Source organism: Leptosomus discolor, chromosome 18 (assembly GCF_034619465.1).
Source record: "Leptosomus discolor isolate bLepDis1 chromosome 18, bLepDis1.hap2, whole genome shotgun sequence".
In the NCBI taxonomy this organism is placed as follows: Eukaryota; Metazoa; Chordata; class Aves; order Leptosomiformes; family Leptosomidae; genus Leptosomus; species Leptosomus discolor.
The window spans coordinates 10,090,248-10,104,290 of record NC_141408.1 but is presented as its reverse complement, the minus strand read 5'-3'; the positions used below and the strand labels follow the sequence as shown (position 1 = coordinate 10,104,290).

General features: G+C 45.3%; 1 protein-coding gene across 1 annotated transcript in view; it reads right to left on the bottom strand.

Moving 5' to 3' along the window:
* The window catches only part of SSH2 (slingshot protein phosphatase 2), a 39,319-nt gene extending 25,818 nt beyond the window's left edge, over nt 1-13,501 (bottom strand). Inside the window, exons 1-4 of the mRNA XM_086475422.1 lie at nt 13,485-13,501; nt 10,564-10,667; nt 5,744-5,808; nt 854-975 (exon numbers count right to left, since the gene is read on the bottom strand). Coding sequence (XP_086331548.1) covers nt 854-975; nt 5,744-5,808; nt 10,564-10,667; nt 13,485-13,501 — 308 coding nt within the window. The remainder of the gene's footprint in view (nt 1-853; nt 976-5,743; nt 5,809-10,563; nt 10,668-13,484) is intronic.
* Between the last annotated feature and the right edge of the window lie 542 nt (nt 13,502-14,043).

The following is a 14,043-nucleotide window of genomic DNA, read 5'->3' as shown; positions in this document are numbered from 1 at the left end:
TTCCAACTAGGGTCAAAAGCAAGATTCATTCCTGTAGCAGTTGTGCTACAAGCAAGCATGTGTACGAAACCTTCCAAAATTGTTTGAATATCCAGGCAATTCTTTCCCCACATAGGCCAAGATTTACTTACAGCTTTTTTTTAAAGAGCCATGTGCCCCCACACCCTCTCCAAAGTGCCCAGTGTCTCCTCCTAAACTCGAAGCTTGTGCCTGTGAAGCTGTTGCAGGTGCTGCTTCCTGGCTTACAGTCACTCCAGCAGGAAAAGCTGCTTCCCAGCCACATTCTGCAGCCTTTTGGAGAGGTCAGCAGCAATTTAAACGAATGAAGCAAAGCCACTAAACCCTGATGACACACTGATGTCTGGGGAGAGCATACGTTGTGTAAGATCTGCCATCAGCAACCCTGACATTCCTATCACGCCCTTTGTGCCACGACCTTGGCAAGATGTTGCCCGACAGTCACTTTCTTATTAGCTGCTCTCCTGAACGCCGATGTCCAGCTTCTCTAATTGCAGCTTTTTCATTCTTTGCATGAGACTTGTCCCTGTCTCTGGTGCACAGAGGCAGGGCTTAGGGATCTCACCGTTCAGAGACACTTAAGGGCACTTAAAAGTCCTCACACAAGCCTGAGGCTCGGTGGAATGGAGGAAATGCTGACCTGCGCTGTTGCCTTCCCATGTGCCACCTCCTTTCAAGAAATAAAAGGGGAATTCTGGATCTCAAGAAAGGTGTTAGGCTGAAAAATCTGAAGCAGTCTATCCCCAGAAAGCATGGACACCAGACAGTGGTTTCTACGCTTGATTTGACATGTGGGTGAACACAAGGACTTCCCCAACCTGAACACTGTGAGTACCTGTCATTGGAAGAGAAATCCATTCCTAGGACAATGCTCTCTTCGGTGTCTTGTCTGCCGTTGGTGGACACTACCACCATGTATCTAGTGCGGTTCTGGTAGGTACTTTCCAGTCTTACAGCCTGAAGAAAGGAAGGGGAGAGATCAGCAGTGCAGCCAGCAAAACACACGCTATTACCTTTACAAGCCGCTTTTTCATGCTGAGTGACAGGCGCAGAAGCAGTGATGCAGTTTGCACTAGTACAGATGGCCCGTACTTCTCAGCTGGGTAACCAGCAGAAGAGGGAGAAGCGACTTACACAACGCTTTCCTCAACAGCTGGGATGCTCCTGGTGCTGTTTCTGCACACCTTGCTGCAGGCCTGCTCTGTCCCACCAAGGCTGCGTCTAAACAGCAGCCTACGAGGCTGGCTGCCACAGTCCTCCAACTGGTTCCAGCCTAGTAAGCCTCATGGTGCATCGTGTTCAGCGAGACAGGCACTGAACATGCTCTTCACCTCTCAGAGGGCTCTGTCCAAAGAGCTAGGGCTTTCCTTTCAACTACTGTGTGCTACAACAGCTCCAGTGACACTCTTTCCACCACCTTTCCAGGCAGCTGGACAGACAACTAGGTTCTAATTCATATGTGTTTTCCTGCTGGGTCTTTGAATTCTTCTAGCAACTTCCCCAGTGCAGAAGTAACCTTACTGCTTTACATGTGTCAAGAAAAGATTTCCCTGTTACTAAGCTGTACCCGTGGTTGGATTCAAATTGCCCAGAAAAGGTGAGAGGCATTGTGCCTCATTGCTCCCACCACAACCACCTGTATCCCAGCATCAAAAGAGAGATCTGGCAGGACTGGAGGATGCCTGAACTTCACCCCAAACTCCCCCAAATCAAATACTACTGACAGCCTTCAGAAAGCAGCTGTGCAGCTAAGTTGTGAACATCAGACCAACACTGAAGCTCCTGAAAGGCAACAATGAAGTGTAATGCTCCTCCAGAAGCCACGACGAAGTGAGAACTGAAGTGACTCCAGCAATTCTTACAGAAAGACTGCTGGTTAGCAAGGAGCCTGGGGAAGGGAGCCCAGTGTTGCAAGTTTTGCCTATAAACATCTGCAGTAGGCAGCCTTCACTTGCAACACTTTTTGGACTCTGTTCTAAGCCATTTGCAGTCTTATCAGTCACAGGATCCCAACTACAGAAATTAGGACATCCCTAGAAAGGAAGTGTCTTAATTATGTACACTGAACCTTAACTTTGGATGGCCTAATCCAACCCCAAGACACTGTCTGGCCTCAGTGTTTACCATATTCTTAAACTGCTCCTTGAACTTTGAGCAAGGCCTGCAGAGAGCAAACATGGGTGAGAAGGACCATCACAGCCCAGCCTTGCCCTGTGCCACGGGCAGACACCTGCCTGCTATGACAGGACCCAGTTGCTGAATTCCTTGCAACTCAACAGTTGAAGCTTGAATCCTTCAGAAACTGAACCTGAATTCCTCAAACACGAGTCACTGTTTGTGTAGACTTCTTGGTGGCCCACAGTAGTTTATGGCTCAGAGAGCCCAGTTTAAACATTTTATCCTTTAAAAAAGGCTCACAAAATAACTGTTGTGTGGGATCTCTCGGGAGTAGGCTGCTTTTCCCAATATGCTCTTTTAGTTCTTTCTAACTTGATCTTGAGGCCAGAATGGCACCTCCTGGCTTAGAGGAAGCCCCTTTTGACCTTCTCACACCTCGCCTGTCCACTAGCCAGTAAGTCTCGGCCACAAGATGTGTGGCAGAGGCTACAACAAAGGTTAAAACAGCACACTGCAGCTAAAACAGAGCTCGCCATTTCACCAGAGTGCTCTATCGCAGGAGACTATGCTGAGAGTGGCAGGGAAAGCTTCCCAGTGGCGTTGCAGGGAGCAGCAGCTCTAGCAATGGGGGCGGAACAGCAAGTGCAGGCAGGAAACTGTGTTGACTGCGTCCTCCAGACTTGTCCAATGGGACCTAAGACTAACAGAAACTCCCCAAATGCTGATGCCAGCAGACAGACGTGCTCTGTACAGCGATAGACTGTGTACCACCCCATTTCTTTAGGATAAGTCATGCTAAAACCAGCCTTATTTTCCTTCTCGCTCCTTGAGTCACTGGGATTCCTTTGGAAACGTGGAGGATCAAAGTGGTCATTCCTTCAAGGTGTGAATTCTGCCAAAGACAGCTGTTTCTACAACTAACCACTTGTAGCAAAACAGAAAGGGGGCTCTTCAACCTAGAAGAGCAAGCAATCACCAAGATCTTGGTGGTTAAAGTCATTATCTACATTAGGAACCAAACCTCAAACAGAAACATAGACTTGCCTAAAATGGGAGCTGGCAGAAAACAGCTGCCCCATGTCTGGGGCATCCACACAAGAGTTCTGTTCTGCTTCTCTTGAGGACAGTCCAGCAGCAAGAGGATTAACATAATCTAACTTACTTTGCTAAACCAATTTGGCTAGCAGTAATGGGAAGTGTGGTCTTAATGCAAGACGGTTTAGAACATGGCTAGACAAACAGAGACCAAAGGTCACGTAGCTTCAAGTCAGTGGGGTGGGATTTTCAGAGGGCTGATGAAGAGAAATGGGGCATGGCTTACCGTGGCTCTCCAGATTCAACACTTAAACCCTTACCACAAAGCAAAGAACCATGATCAGAGCAGATAATGTGTTTTGCTAAATTTACTGGAATAATAAAACAGCAAACTTGACATTGTAAACCAGCCAACCTCAAAAGTTACTATTAGAGCTGCAACGTGCCTGTCAAATCACAAATTAGTCCCTAACCTTTTAATTAAGCACTGGTTCATATGCTCTCCCAACAGCAAGAACATACCAAGTAAGTAGCCTGATGCCTTTTAAATGAAGATATTTGAAATCCCAGTCAACCCAGGGAGGATGGCCTAGCTTCAGAGGATGTGATGATATGGAAGGTTCTTTCTCAACAGCTCATCTACAGAGAGCTAGCTTTCTCCTCCATTTGGGAAGGTTATTTATACTCTGTTCTTGAACCTTTCAGGGCTAGCAATGTTTTTCTTAGTTTTAGGTTCACCTAAACACAAGCCAATTTTATCTTCTGCTGCATTGTTGTTTCATCAGAAGTATGATGTGGTATTTTACCAGCCCTTATGAACAGCACATTCCAAGAAGTGAGTTCATACTGACCTTTCATCTTCTTCATGCTACACAACAGCAGGTGTTTCATACAAGTACAGATTTCTCATTGGGGTATTTGATTTGAAGAAAAAACCCCCAAGAATGCCCATCTTTCTGAAGTTGTCTTTTATTACTGAACACATCTAAGTGAACAAGTCCCCACTCTGCTAGGCTACAGTAACACATTCAGTCAGTACTCAACTCATTTTCCTCCTTCCTATTGATCTTACACTGGTACCATTGCTCTAATCCCACTCTCATGGAAGGCTAAAATCTCTGCCAATAGCTCCAACAGAAACAAGAGTTGTTCCAAATTTTAAGTGTAGGTTTATAGAGGATTAGATTCCTCTGCTGCCCTCTGAGCTGTGAAGTCTGCCCTCCGAATGACAGCAGCCAACGCACGAGGAGAATGCATTTCTCTCAGAAGTGTTTATATTTCAAATCTCATTTGTATCCACTATTTTATGAGAGAGTCTATTGCAGCTCTGCACACCCTTCGTTCGTCAAGAATCAATTAAATTCAAGTAGACTATCGAACTTAACCTCACGCAAGATTTCAGCATTCCAAATGTAGCTCCAAACAAAAGGGTTTATGTCTCAGCCCACAAAGTCCTTATTCAGCTGTTAAGGCTAATTTGTCCCAAATCACACAATGTAGCCAGTGATATTGCTGAACAATGACTTGCTCAATAGCTTCCAATGTTCTAACCCTGGCTCGGATTCTGAAAAGCCCTGAGAACTCCCACTCCCATCACTTTCACTGACATTTGTGACAACAAGGTGTGCCTGACAAAGTTTAGGAGTAGGTCCTTTAGTCTGCTTAAAGGAAATTATTTTCGGTGGTCAGTTCTGAAGTTAAAGCATTCCATAGTAATCTTGGGCGTTTCCTAGCTATACTCATACAATCAGTCCAGCTCCAGCACAGCTCAGGAGGATTCAGCAAGCCAGAGGTGCCAGAACAACACTCCTGATGCTGGCAGTCCTACTTTGGGCATACGTTGCTAAGATGCACCAAGACAACACAGGAAAGAAACTTCAGGCTACTGAGTGATGAGAGATGCAGATACACTGCAGTCATGCCTGACCTTGTAGAGCACTTCAACATGTCCTAGACGAATTCCTCACTCTTCTTTGGCTTCTAGAGGTCTTTACGACTGCATATCAATGCTATAAACAGCAATGGCTCATTTTCATTACACCATTATAGAAGGCAACAAGATTTGCAACCAGAAAAGCAGAAAGACAAGGTTCAATATAGGTGCACAGCTACATGGGGATCCTACATGCTCCTTCCTGATAAGCCATGGCCTTTCAGGAAACAAGTTAGGAGAGCAGAGTGAGGAACACAACTAAACTACCATGGAAGGGCAGGTGCTCATGCTGGTCAGACGAAAGTCACGTACTCTCAATTTAAACAGGACACCAAGCTAATTTACCCAGCTTCTCTGGCCCTACAGTACTTTTTTGAGAGCCTAAGTACTCAGTATTTGGTTCAGACAAAGGCAGTCTTCTAGCAATACAATTTGTCTCACTGAACAATGAAATAAGAAGGCCTTTCATAATTAGCTGCTTTTCTACCTTTGTGGTTGCAAAGACAACTCCCCAAATCCACTGATGAAACCACTCACACATACACATACCATTGCTTTCATGAGTTACACAGGTGTATTTCTCACATGGAACTTAACCTTTATATTCACTAACAGCAGATAAGCAAAAAGCCAGCCTACCAGTCTGATGTTGTCTTCTGGGCGGAGCAGTATGAACATGGCCTGCAGGTGTTGCTGGAGATCCCCTGCAGGCAGGATGGAAAGGTGAATGCACAAAAATAGTTTTAAATCACATGCAAGTTCCTGGCTGTCCAGCCAGAGCAAATGTCCACCAAGAAATATGACACGTCACCGTGAGCATTGTCACTTCCACCCACTCAGAGCTGGCTAAACTCCATCTCTTAGTCAGCTGCTCTTTGCTCTGTGTGCTCACCTGTTCCCGTCTCACCATGCTCTTTCCTGCTAAATCCTGTTATCTTTTTAACAGAAATAAAAAGCATTTCAGCACTCTTTGTTCCTTTAAAAGACAAGGCAAACTAGGTAGAAATGGACCCCATCCCACAGTTCAACACCTCATTCTACCATATGCTTCCAATCAGGAATCTGCCATTTCTTTTACACCAACTTATTACTTAGTGCAGAACTACTACCTAGAAAAAGTATCCCCTTTGAAGTAAGATTTAGTCCCACCTTAGAGCATGTGCCCAAATAAGCTTATGTACCAACCACACCCAAAAGCAAGTAAGAATTGTCACCTGAAAAAAATCAAGCACCTACAGTTTTTCCTAGAAAACACTTGTTACACTTTTGCTGGTGAAGCTGAGGAAAACTAAGAGGAAAAACGAAAAACAAACCAAACCCAAAAAATCTCAGAAGAATCACACAGCAACTTTAAAGTCTTCTTAAAAAGAGCCAAGTGTCCGAGGCTCCTAAAGCACCAAGCATTTGAAAGCCAAGTGAGATACCTTTCTGTTGGCACTTCTCCGCACTCCTCCCTGGCCCACGGAGAGCCCAGAGCTTCTCTGCTAAGCAAGCACAACACCTTCTGAGTGTCAGCATGCAGTAACACCTCCAGCAATAGGCTGTTTTTTCAATTATTACCTGGAAAATTAATCTGCATTCCCAGAAAGGAGATGGCAAGGCTGCCAAGTGGGTGGCACAGACTGGCAAGAAGAGGAGTCTTTACTCTCCCACCCTCTCCCACTCCCCCACAGACAGGAAGCCGAGTTTAGGCAACGCTGCAGGGAAGAGCACAACTGCTGGAGCAAGTATGCAGCATGAGTGGCTACAAGAGCATTTTCTAGGAAGGTGGACTAACCTTCCTGACCTCCCCTTCTAATTCATCGGTGGTGCTAGAATCCATGCTACTTCATGGACTTTCAGAAATAAGGAAACCTCGGACATGGAGCAGCATCCAGAAGTGCCACAAAAGGGAAGGGGAAGAAAGGAAACGCTGCGCAGCCAGAGCACGGTACCTAGTTTCCAAACGATTTTTATAGCTGGTGGAACAGCAGGACTGAAGGGCTCTCTCCTGATGGGACTGAGGCAAGCTTGTGTGGAGTGGGCGATGCAGGACACAGCATTCCCTGCTCTCCCCTTCCTTCTGCCTTAAAACACATCTCAGCGCATGGAGAATGAGTCAATGCCCTGGGACTGCATTTTTAACTGGGGGTGGGGAAAAGCTGAGGCACTCTGCAGTGCTAGGGAAGTCACCAACGAAGAACCAGTGGGGGCAACCACCTGAAGCTACTTCCTGCCCAAGGACATGCTGGCGTGGCTGGCACGTGCCTCCCTAAACAGCGATTATTTAGGGAGATAGGTAACAGAGGAAAGGCCAGCTCATCCATCGGATGTTGTCCTCCCAGGGGTGCAGTGGGAGACAGGATTTCCCCACGTCAACACCAGTGCAAAACCCTGTCAGCGCTGCTTGTTTCAGCTGCTACTAAGGTGGGAATCGTCGAGAACTATTGACTCAACCAGTAAAGGTTCCTCTGCTTCAGGCGGCACCTCCTGCCTGCAGCCTGGAAGAGCCCAACAAGTATTTGACTCATGAGGTACGCACATGTCTTAGGCAGCTTGAAACGAAAGATGCTTCACCTCAGTTTTTCGCTCCCCAAAATGTAAGATTTCCCACCTATTGCTGCCAGTAATTCATCATCAGGAACCAGTTTAACAGCTGAAGTTTCCAGTGTTTAAAAAAAGACCACCTGGACTACTGGATTATGTCAATACATAAAAAAAGAGAGGAAGTTTCTAAGACAACCCTTTCTGCAAGGCTCAGTCAAGGAGCTCCATTATCCCTCATCCTCAGAAAGTTTACTGCACTCCTCCCTGTTCCCCAGCCTGCCCTGCCAGCCTCGGGAGCTCCGGAGCTAGAAAGTAAAGTATTGCTTCCTTGGCCAGCTTTAATCGACTTGCAGCATTTTCAGCCCCAAACACAGAAGGCATTTTGTAAGCTTCCTGGATTAAGAAAAAGCAAAGGAAAGGTTTTAGCATGCCAGAATCAGCACAAAGATATCACATCCTGTCCTATGAAGAGCTGTTGGCTTCACTGGCATTCATGGCACGACTGCTGCTTCCTATCACATTGTCCAGCAACAAGCAGATGCTTTTGTTTCCTTGAGCTGGCAAGCTAGGTGCAAAGCATCAGCTAGGGTGGGATCTTAAAAGTGATTTACAGTATTCCAGAGATGGTAAAAGCCCCAGGGAAGTTACATCCTTTTCTGGCCTCCTCCAGTGTTGCTGGAGTGCAAAAGCAAGCCCACCATCCTACAGAACACAGCCTGTTTGCCAGGCAGCACGGGGCGCAGGACCGCCCAGCGAGAGGCGTGCGGACAGCTGGTACCATATCTAGTCAATCTGCCAACCAGCGATTTCCATTGCTGAAGATGATATGATTAAAGAAATGGGTGTGAGCATTAATTATTTCCTGTTACGTATTTACTCTTTATGCTGGATTCTAGCACCTCTGATGAATTAGAAAGCCAGGTCAGGAAGGTTAGTCAGCCTTCCTAGAAAATGCTCTTGTAGCCACCTGTAACACTATTGCATCCAACGGCAGCAATTTCATACTGGAAAGTTATGTCCGCTCTCTACTCCCCTTCTAATTTTGTGTGCCAGAGATAAGTCATGACACACATATGGGAATGAAAGTTGGGCACGGATTATCAGAGTCCAAGAAAGGAGGGCTGCCACACACTCTGCTAGCTCACTGCCAACTTTGGTGGCACAGATGTTTTGCTCAGGAAGGTGACAAACTGATCCCTTGGTGTCTTGGTCTGTTGGCATATAAGGACATCAGAGAAGCTCACAGAAAAGCAATATGGTGCACACTCCCATGCAAAGCACCATAAAAATACTATACCACTCACATCACTTGACAAGCAGGGCAACTGAGGAAAGGACAAGTACTGATGCCTCATTAAATCTCACCCCATAAGTTGAAGAGACGGGAATAAAAAGAACCTTCTAAGAGCAAAAATCCCATCCCTTAGGCAAGCCAGTCTCTTCAAGACAAAACTTCTTGCTGTAAGCAATTACAACACACCGGATTTGCTTTCTTGGCAACCTGGCTTCTAAGAGCTCTGGGCTGATTAGACAAGCAACGATTTTCCACCAAGGTCTCCAGACCTCATGCAAGCCAGCCAGAGCAAGGAGATGAGGCAACAAGAGAGACTCAAAAGCTGTTTTCACTGCCTCTCACAAGTTCACAAGGAAACCCATCCAGCGGGCCTCCTCTGCAACGTAAAGACAAGGCAGCAACTGCCAGGTGGAGACCTAGGCTTCAGTAATGCAGAGGGCTTTGGACAGAGAAAAAGCCAAGACAGGTCACGACAAAGTTTTAAAAGAATGCTGACTACTTTCACACAGAAAACCATTTCACTTCGGTCTCAACCAGTTCAGCTTTAAATTAAGTTTCAGAACAATTTATTTTCTTTTGACAACTGGTAATTAATGCACCTCACTCAAAGCAATTTGGGTACTGCTTGTACTATTGTCCAAGGGGAAGTATGTAATTAACTGCCTTTTGACTTAAACTCTTTATAGAAAGACGTTCGTAAACAGATTTTGAGGTGGACCAGTCATCAGCTAGGTAACTCTGCAAGCTGTAGAGCTGGATGACAGTCTGATGGTATCAAAGTATAAAGAAATGTACACCTGGAACCAAACCAAATCACCTTTAGGTGGTCACTTTGTGGCAAAGAAAGTTGACTCCAGCTGCTCTATTTCTGTGTCTGCCCCATTTGCAAAAGTCTGAAAGTCTTAACGTTGTTTTTCTTTCCTGCTGATTGTTTAATGGGAGGGAAAACCCCCACACTATCTGATCCTCATAAAACGCCATCAGTGAATAAGCACCACATACGCAATGAAAAACAACCTACTCTGAAATATTTGAGTTTCATTATTCAAAATGACTCTTCAAACAAAGAGTCAAAGCAAAAAACACATATCAAACTTTCAGCAGATAAAGAGGGCAGAATTATGACTGACTGCGTATTATTCACGCTGCTCACACGTCTGAAAAGTCACACTGACTTTGCTCAGAGGTTTCTTCACCACCACGCAGTGATTAGTCTCCTCCCTTTCTTCCATCATAACCGGTTACTTTCAGATCAGGAAGCATAATTACTCAACCTGTACCACAACCTCAAGTTTCCCGGTGCAATGCATGAAAGTTTTGATGGCAATCCTCCAGCCCCTCTCACATACAAAAACTACAGGATGATATTTTGGGGGGCAGTTGTTCTCAGCTCTCCGTGATGTCATGATTGCTGCCCTGATGCCACTCATTTGTTTGATTTTGTAGGATAAACAAAGAGTACTGAAACCTTTTTTTCTATCAGTATTGAATATCACAGTCTTGAGACTGGAGGTCTCGCTTTAATACACATCTGGTGCAGACAGAAATGTGTGTCATCTGGGGAGAACGAACTCAAGAAAGGTGGACTCGGAAACAAGAGTGAGCAGACAAGCCTCAGCCGTCGGACGCAACACCTTACCTGCATGCTTGTTACGCCTGTGACTGATCCTGGGAGTAGACGACCCATTTCCTCGTGGCAGGAAGAGAGCTGCACCTTTCACAGTGAGGAAGCTTTCGCTGATGCTGCAAGGGGAGAGACAAACAGTGAATAAGGAAAACTCTGTGATGTCTTTAAAAGGAGAAAAGCAATGGAACACGAGAGGTTCAAGGCACTGGATGCACTTTTTGTTCTTCTGCAAGGAAGCGATTTAGACCAAATTATTTTGTCGGTGAAGAACTTCCCCTACCATGTTAAGTACTGCATAACTGAGAACAACACGAACAGAGAAACATTGAAAAGCAGAACACATGCCTGGTGCCATTCTGCCTGCAGAGGTGGAACTTGAGCAGGCAGAGGGGATTAACCTATGGCTGCATTTTTGATTTGAAAGTCAAGATGAGAGATCCACATTTCTACATGGCGATTAATACAGCAAGCCCACGCATCTCTGTAATTACGGACTCTGTTAACCCTGTGCTTTGTGGTTCAAACACAGCTGATGCCCTGCAGAAACACATGCCTCCCTTCAGCAGTTAGCCAAAAGAAAATGAGCGTACGTAACAGATGAAGGAATCATGAAACTACTGTCTATGAGTCGTATGATAATGAACTCTCAGGGTGTTATAAATTAAAAGCAAAACTAGTGCTGTTGAATTCAGACATCACCTACTGCCTTGATTTTGTGCCTTCTGAAGTCACATGAGGAAACAAGTTTGTGGAAAGGGGCAACAAAGAGTTCTCAAGTTCTGTGGAACAGCCGGTATTTTAAGCACATCTTCCAGTAGTTTTCTTAGAGAAGCCACAGCTCATGGAAAAAGCGAGACACACTACAGATTCTGCAATCAAGCCATCCTGTTGCATAGTTAAGGGTTCCTGCTTTTCTCAGGATTGATAACAGTCATACAGGCTTTGAAGAAATCCAGAAACAATTCTACAGTCAACAGGATGGTTGATGAATATGATAAGACAGGATGGGAGAGTCCCTGGCATCATGCACCCCAGCAGCTCCGCGCCTTGAAAAAGACGTTGGCTTGCTCTCTTCAACTGAACAAGAGACTAGGAACTTTTTAGTTCCTTTCTCCGCTTAAACAAATACCAGAACTAATTCTTTATTCCCTTCCTTTAAGAGACAAGAACGAGGAAATAATAACAGTAAAAAACCTCACCATATATATTTGAAGAAATTCCGTGTTACAAAATGCAGGTGAATGCTGGAACATGCCAAGTCACACCCCTTCATGGCTACTCCTGCTCTGCCAAATAAGCAAAGGCTAACTGCTGCCTGTAGCCCTTACTCCAGGGACATGGTTCAGGAGCTACTCAAAGGCAGGCACACACCTAAGCACGACTGAAGACAACAGCATCACAGAGAAATCAAACATGACCCAGAACCAGGACACAGCACGGCATGAGCCTGTGATCTTCCAGTTTCATGATTTGAGGTTGACCACTTTAGCAACAGGCTTTGCTGACTACATTTTTATAGCTAAAAGAATTATAAAAGCTTGTGCTAAAGCTGGATTTCCCCCTAACCTCAAGCGCATTTCTGGGCACCTCTCCATTTTGCTGGTGGGGATATAAAAAAATCAAATTTTCTGAGCTCCAGCAAAGCAGATGCACACGCTCAGAAAGACGTTTCTTTTCAACGCTGTTGCACATCCCAATGTTTAGACTGCACTGTCTGTCATAACCTCAGCACTCCTCCTTACTGACAAAGTTTCTCCCAGGACTATTTTCTAAAATTAAACCAGATGTCAAACACACACTGGATGTTTCAACAAAAGCAGAATTTCAGAAAGGAAAAAAAATCACTCATCCCTAATGAAAATGGATCAGAGATCTCTACCTATGCTAAAGTTAAAACCAAAACAATATTAAATTTATTTGGCACACTGGACACAGGTGTTTTCTCAGACCTTTCTCACATAAAAAAAATTTTTGACTGAACTTTTCTAGCTTTTGGTGACAAACAGATCTTCCGAAACCCCTCAAGCTACACAAATTCTTAAAGCCTGAACTAGAGAAACTCTGAGTTATCCTGAAGCCACTAACTTTAAAAAAGTAATAATAATATATACATATGAAAAAATAAAAACGTTTCTCCCTTCTTTAGCATGAACACATTTCCAGTGCCCTGATGTCCTGAAGAAGTACACTTCTGCTTTCAGATTAGCACCCACAAGGGGAGTGGGGCAAGAGAGCACAGCTGTGCTCTGCTGAGCCTCTTCAGGAGACAAGCCAACGATACAAAGAGTGAGAAGACATTCTCTCCTCCTCCCTTTACAATCTCATCAGAGACAAACAAAAGTTAAACTGCACAGGAGGAGAAAGAATTCAGCAGTCACAGCCAGTTTTCACATAGTTAATTTTATCAGCAAAGCCAACAAGTAATATTAGCAATCCTTTAGCCTGTGCCTGAGGTTTCCCCAGAAGGTTGAATTAGCAACTCTTTTTAGTGGATAAAGCAGCATGTAGCTAGCGGGCTGGGAGGTTAAAAGTGTTCTTACTTCCATCACTTTCTCTTATCACCAGCTCTCTGCCATCAGCCACACTCCTGGAAAGGAAACATGGGCAGAACTAGAGCAATTCCCATCAGGTACATCCTTCCAGGAGGCCACCTTCTCTCCTAAGGCCATGGAGAGCCTTGTTTTGGGCTACTACCACAAGCAGTAAGTTTGACTTGGCAAAACCAAGGAAAGGGAATGTAATTTCCCACATGAAGGGTCAGAACAGCTGAAGAATGTGGCAAAACAGATCATTCTTGTCAAGCCAGCAGGGCAGCACCTCCTGCAGGGCAGAACCGAGTGCAGGAGACGGCCACCAGCACTGCTGGGAAAAAAGCAGATTGGCAGAGCCAACAGCCTCGTCCTTCTGCCAGTCACCGCTCTGGGGACACTCACTGTGCGGACGAGGGCATGGCACACTATCGGCACTCTTGGCATCGCCTGCCAGGAACTCCTCACACCAGACACCACACATCCATAACCAGCACAGCACTCTAGGAAAAAAAAAAACGTAACACACCAACACAGAACCAAGCCCTCACTCTGAGATTCAAGCAGTAAAGAAACCTTGGGAGGAAAGGCAAGAAGTTTATAGGAATGTCCAAACAGCTGCAATAATAACGAATCAGTTAATGACCCAGGGATGCTTAATGCGGTTCTTTCGGGAGATGCTGATTTTGGTGCCTGTGATGCATGCTATAAGGACAAAAAAAAGGCATCACTGTCCTGAGGTCCCCTGTACCACCCACAGCTGGCTGATCTATTTGAGTCAATCCTGCCTGGATAGACCCAGTCACGACCTTTCCCAAAAGCATTGTATTTCAGGGCAAGATCACCTTTGGATGCTGGCCCCAACAGATAGAGGATTCCTCCCATAGGACGCTAACAGCAGGCCCCAGTCTGAGATGCTTCAGAAACACAAAAGGTAGAAACGACGTGTGTGAAAACGGCAATT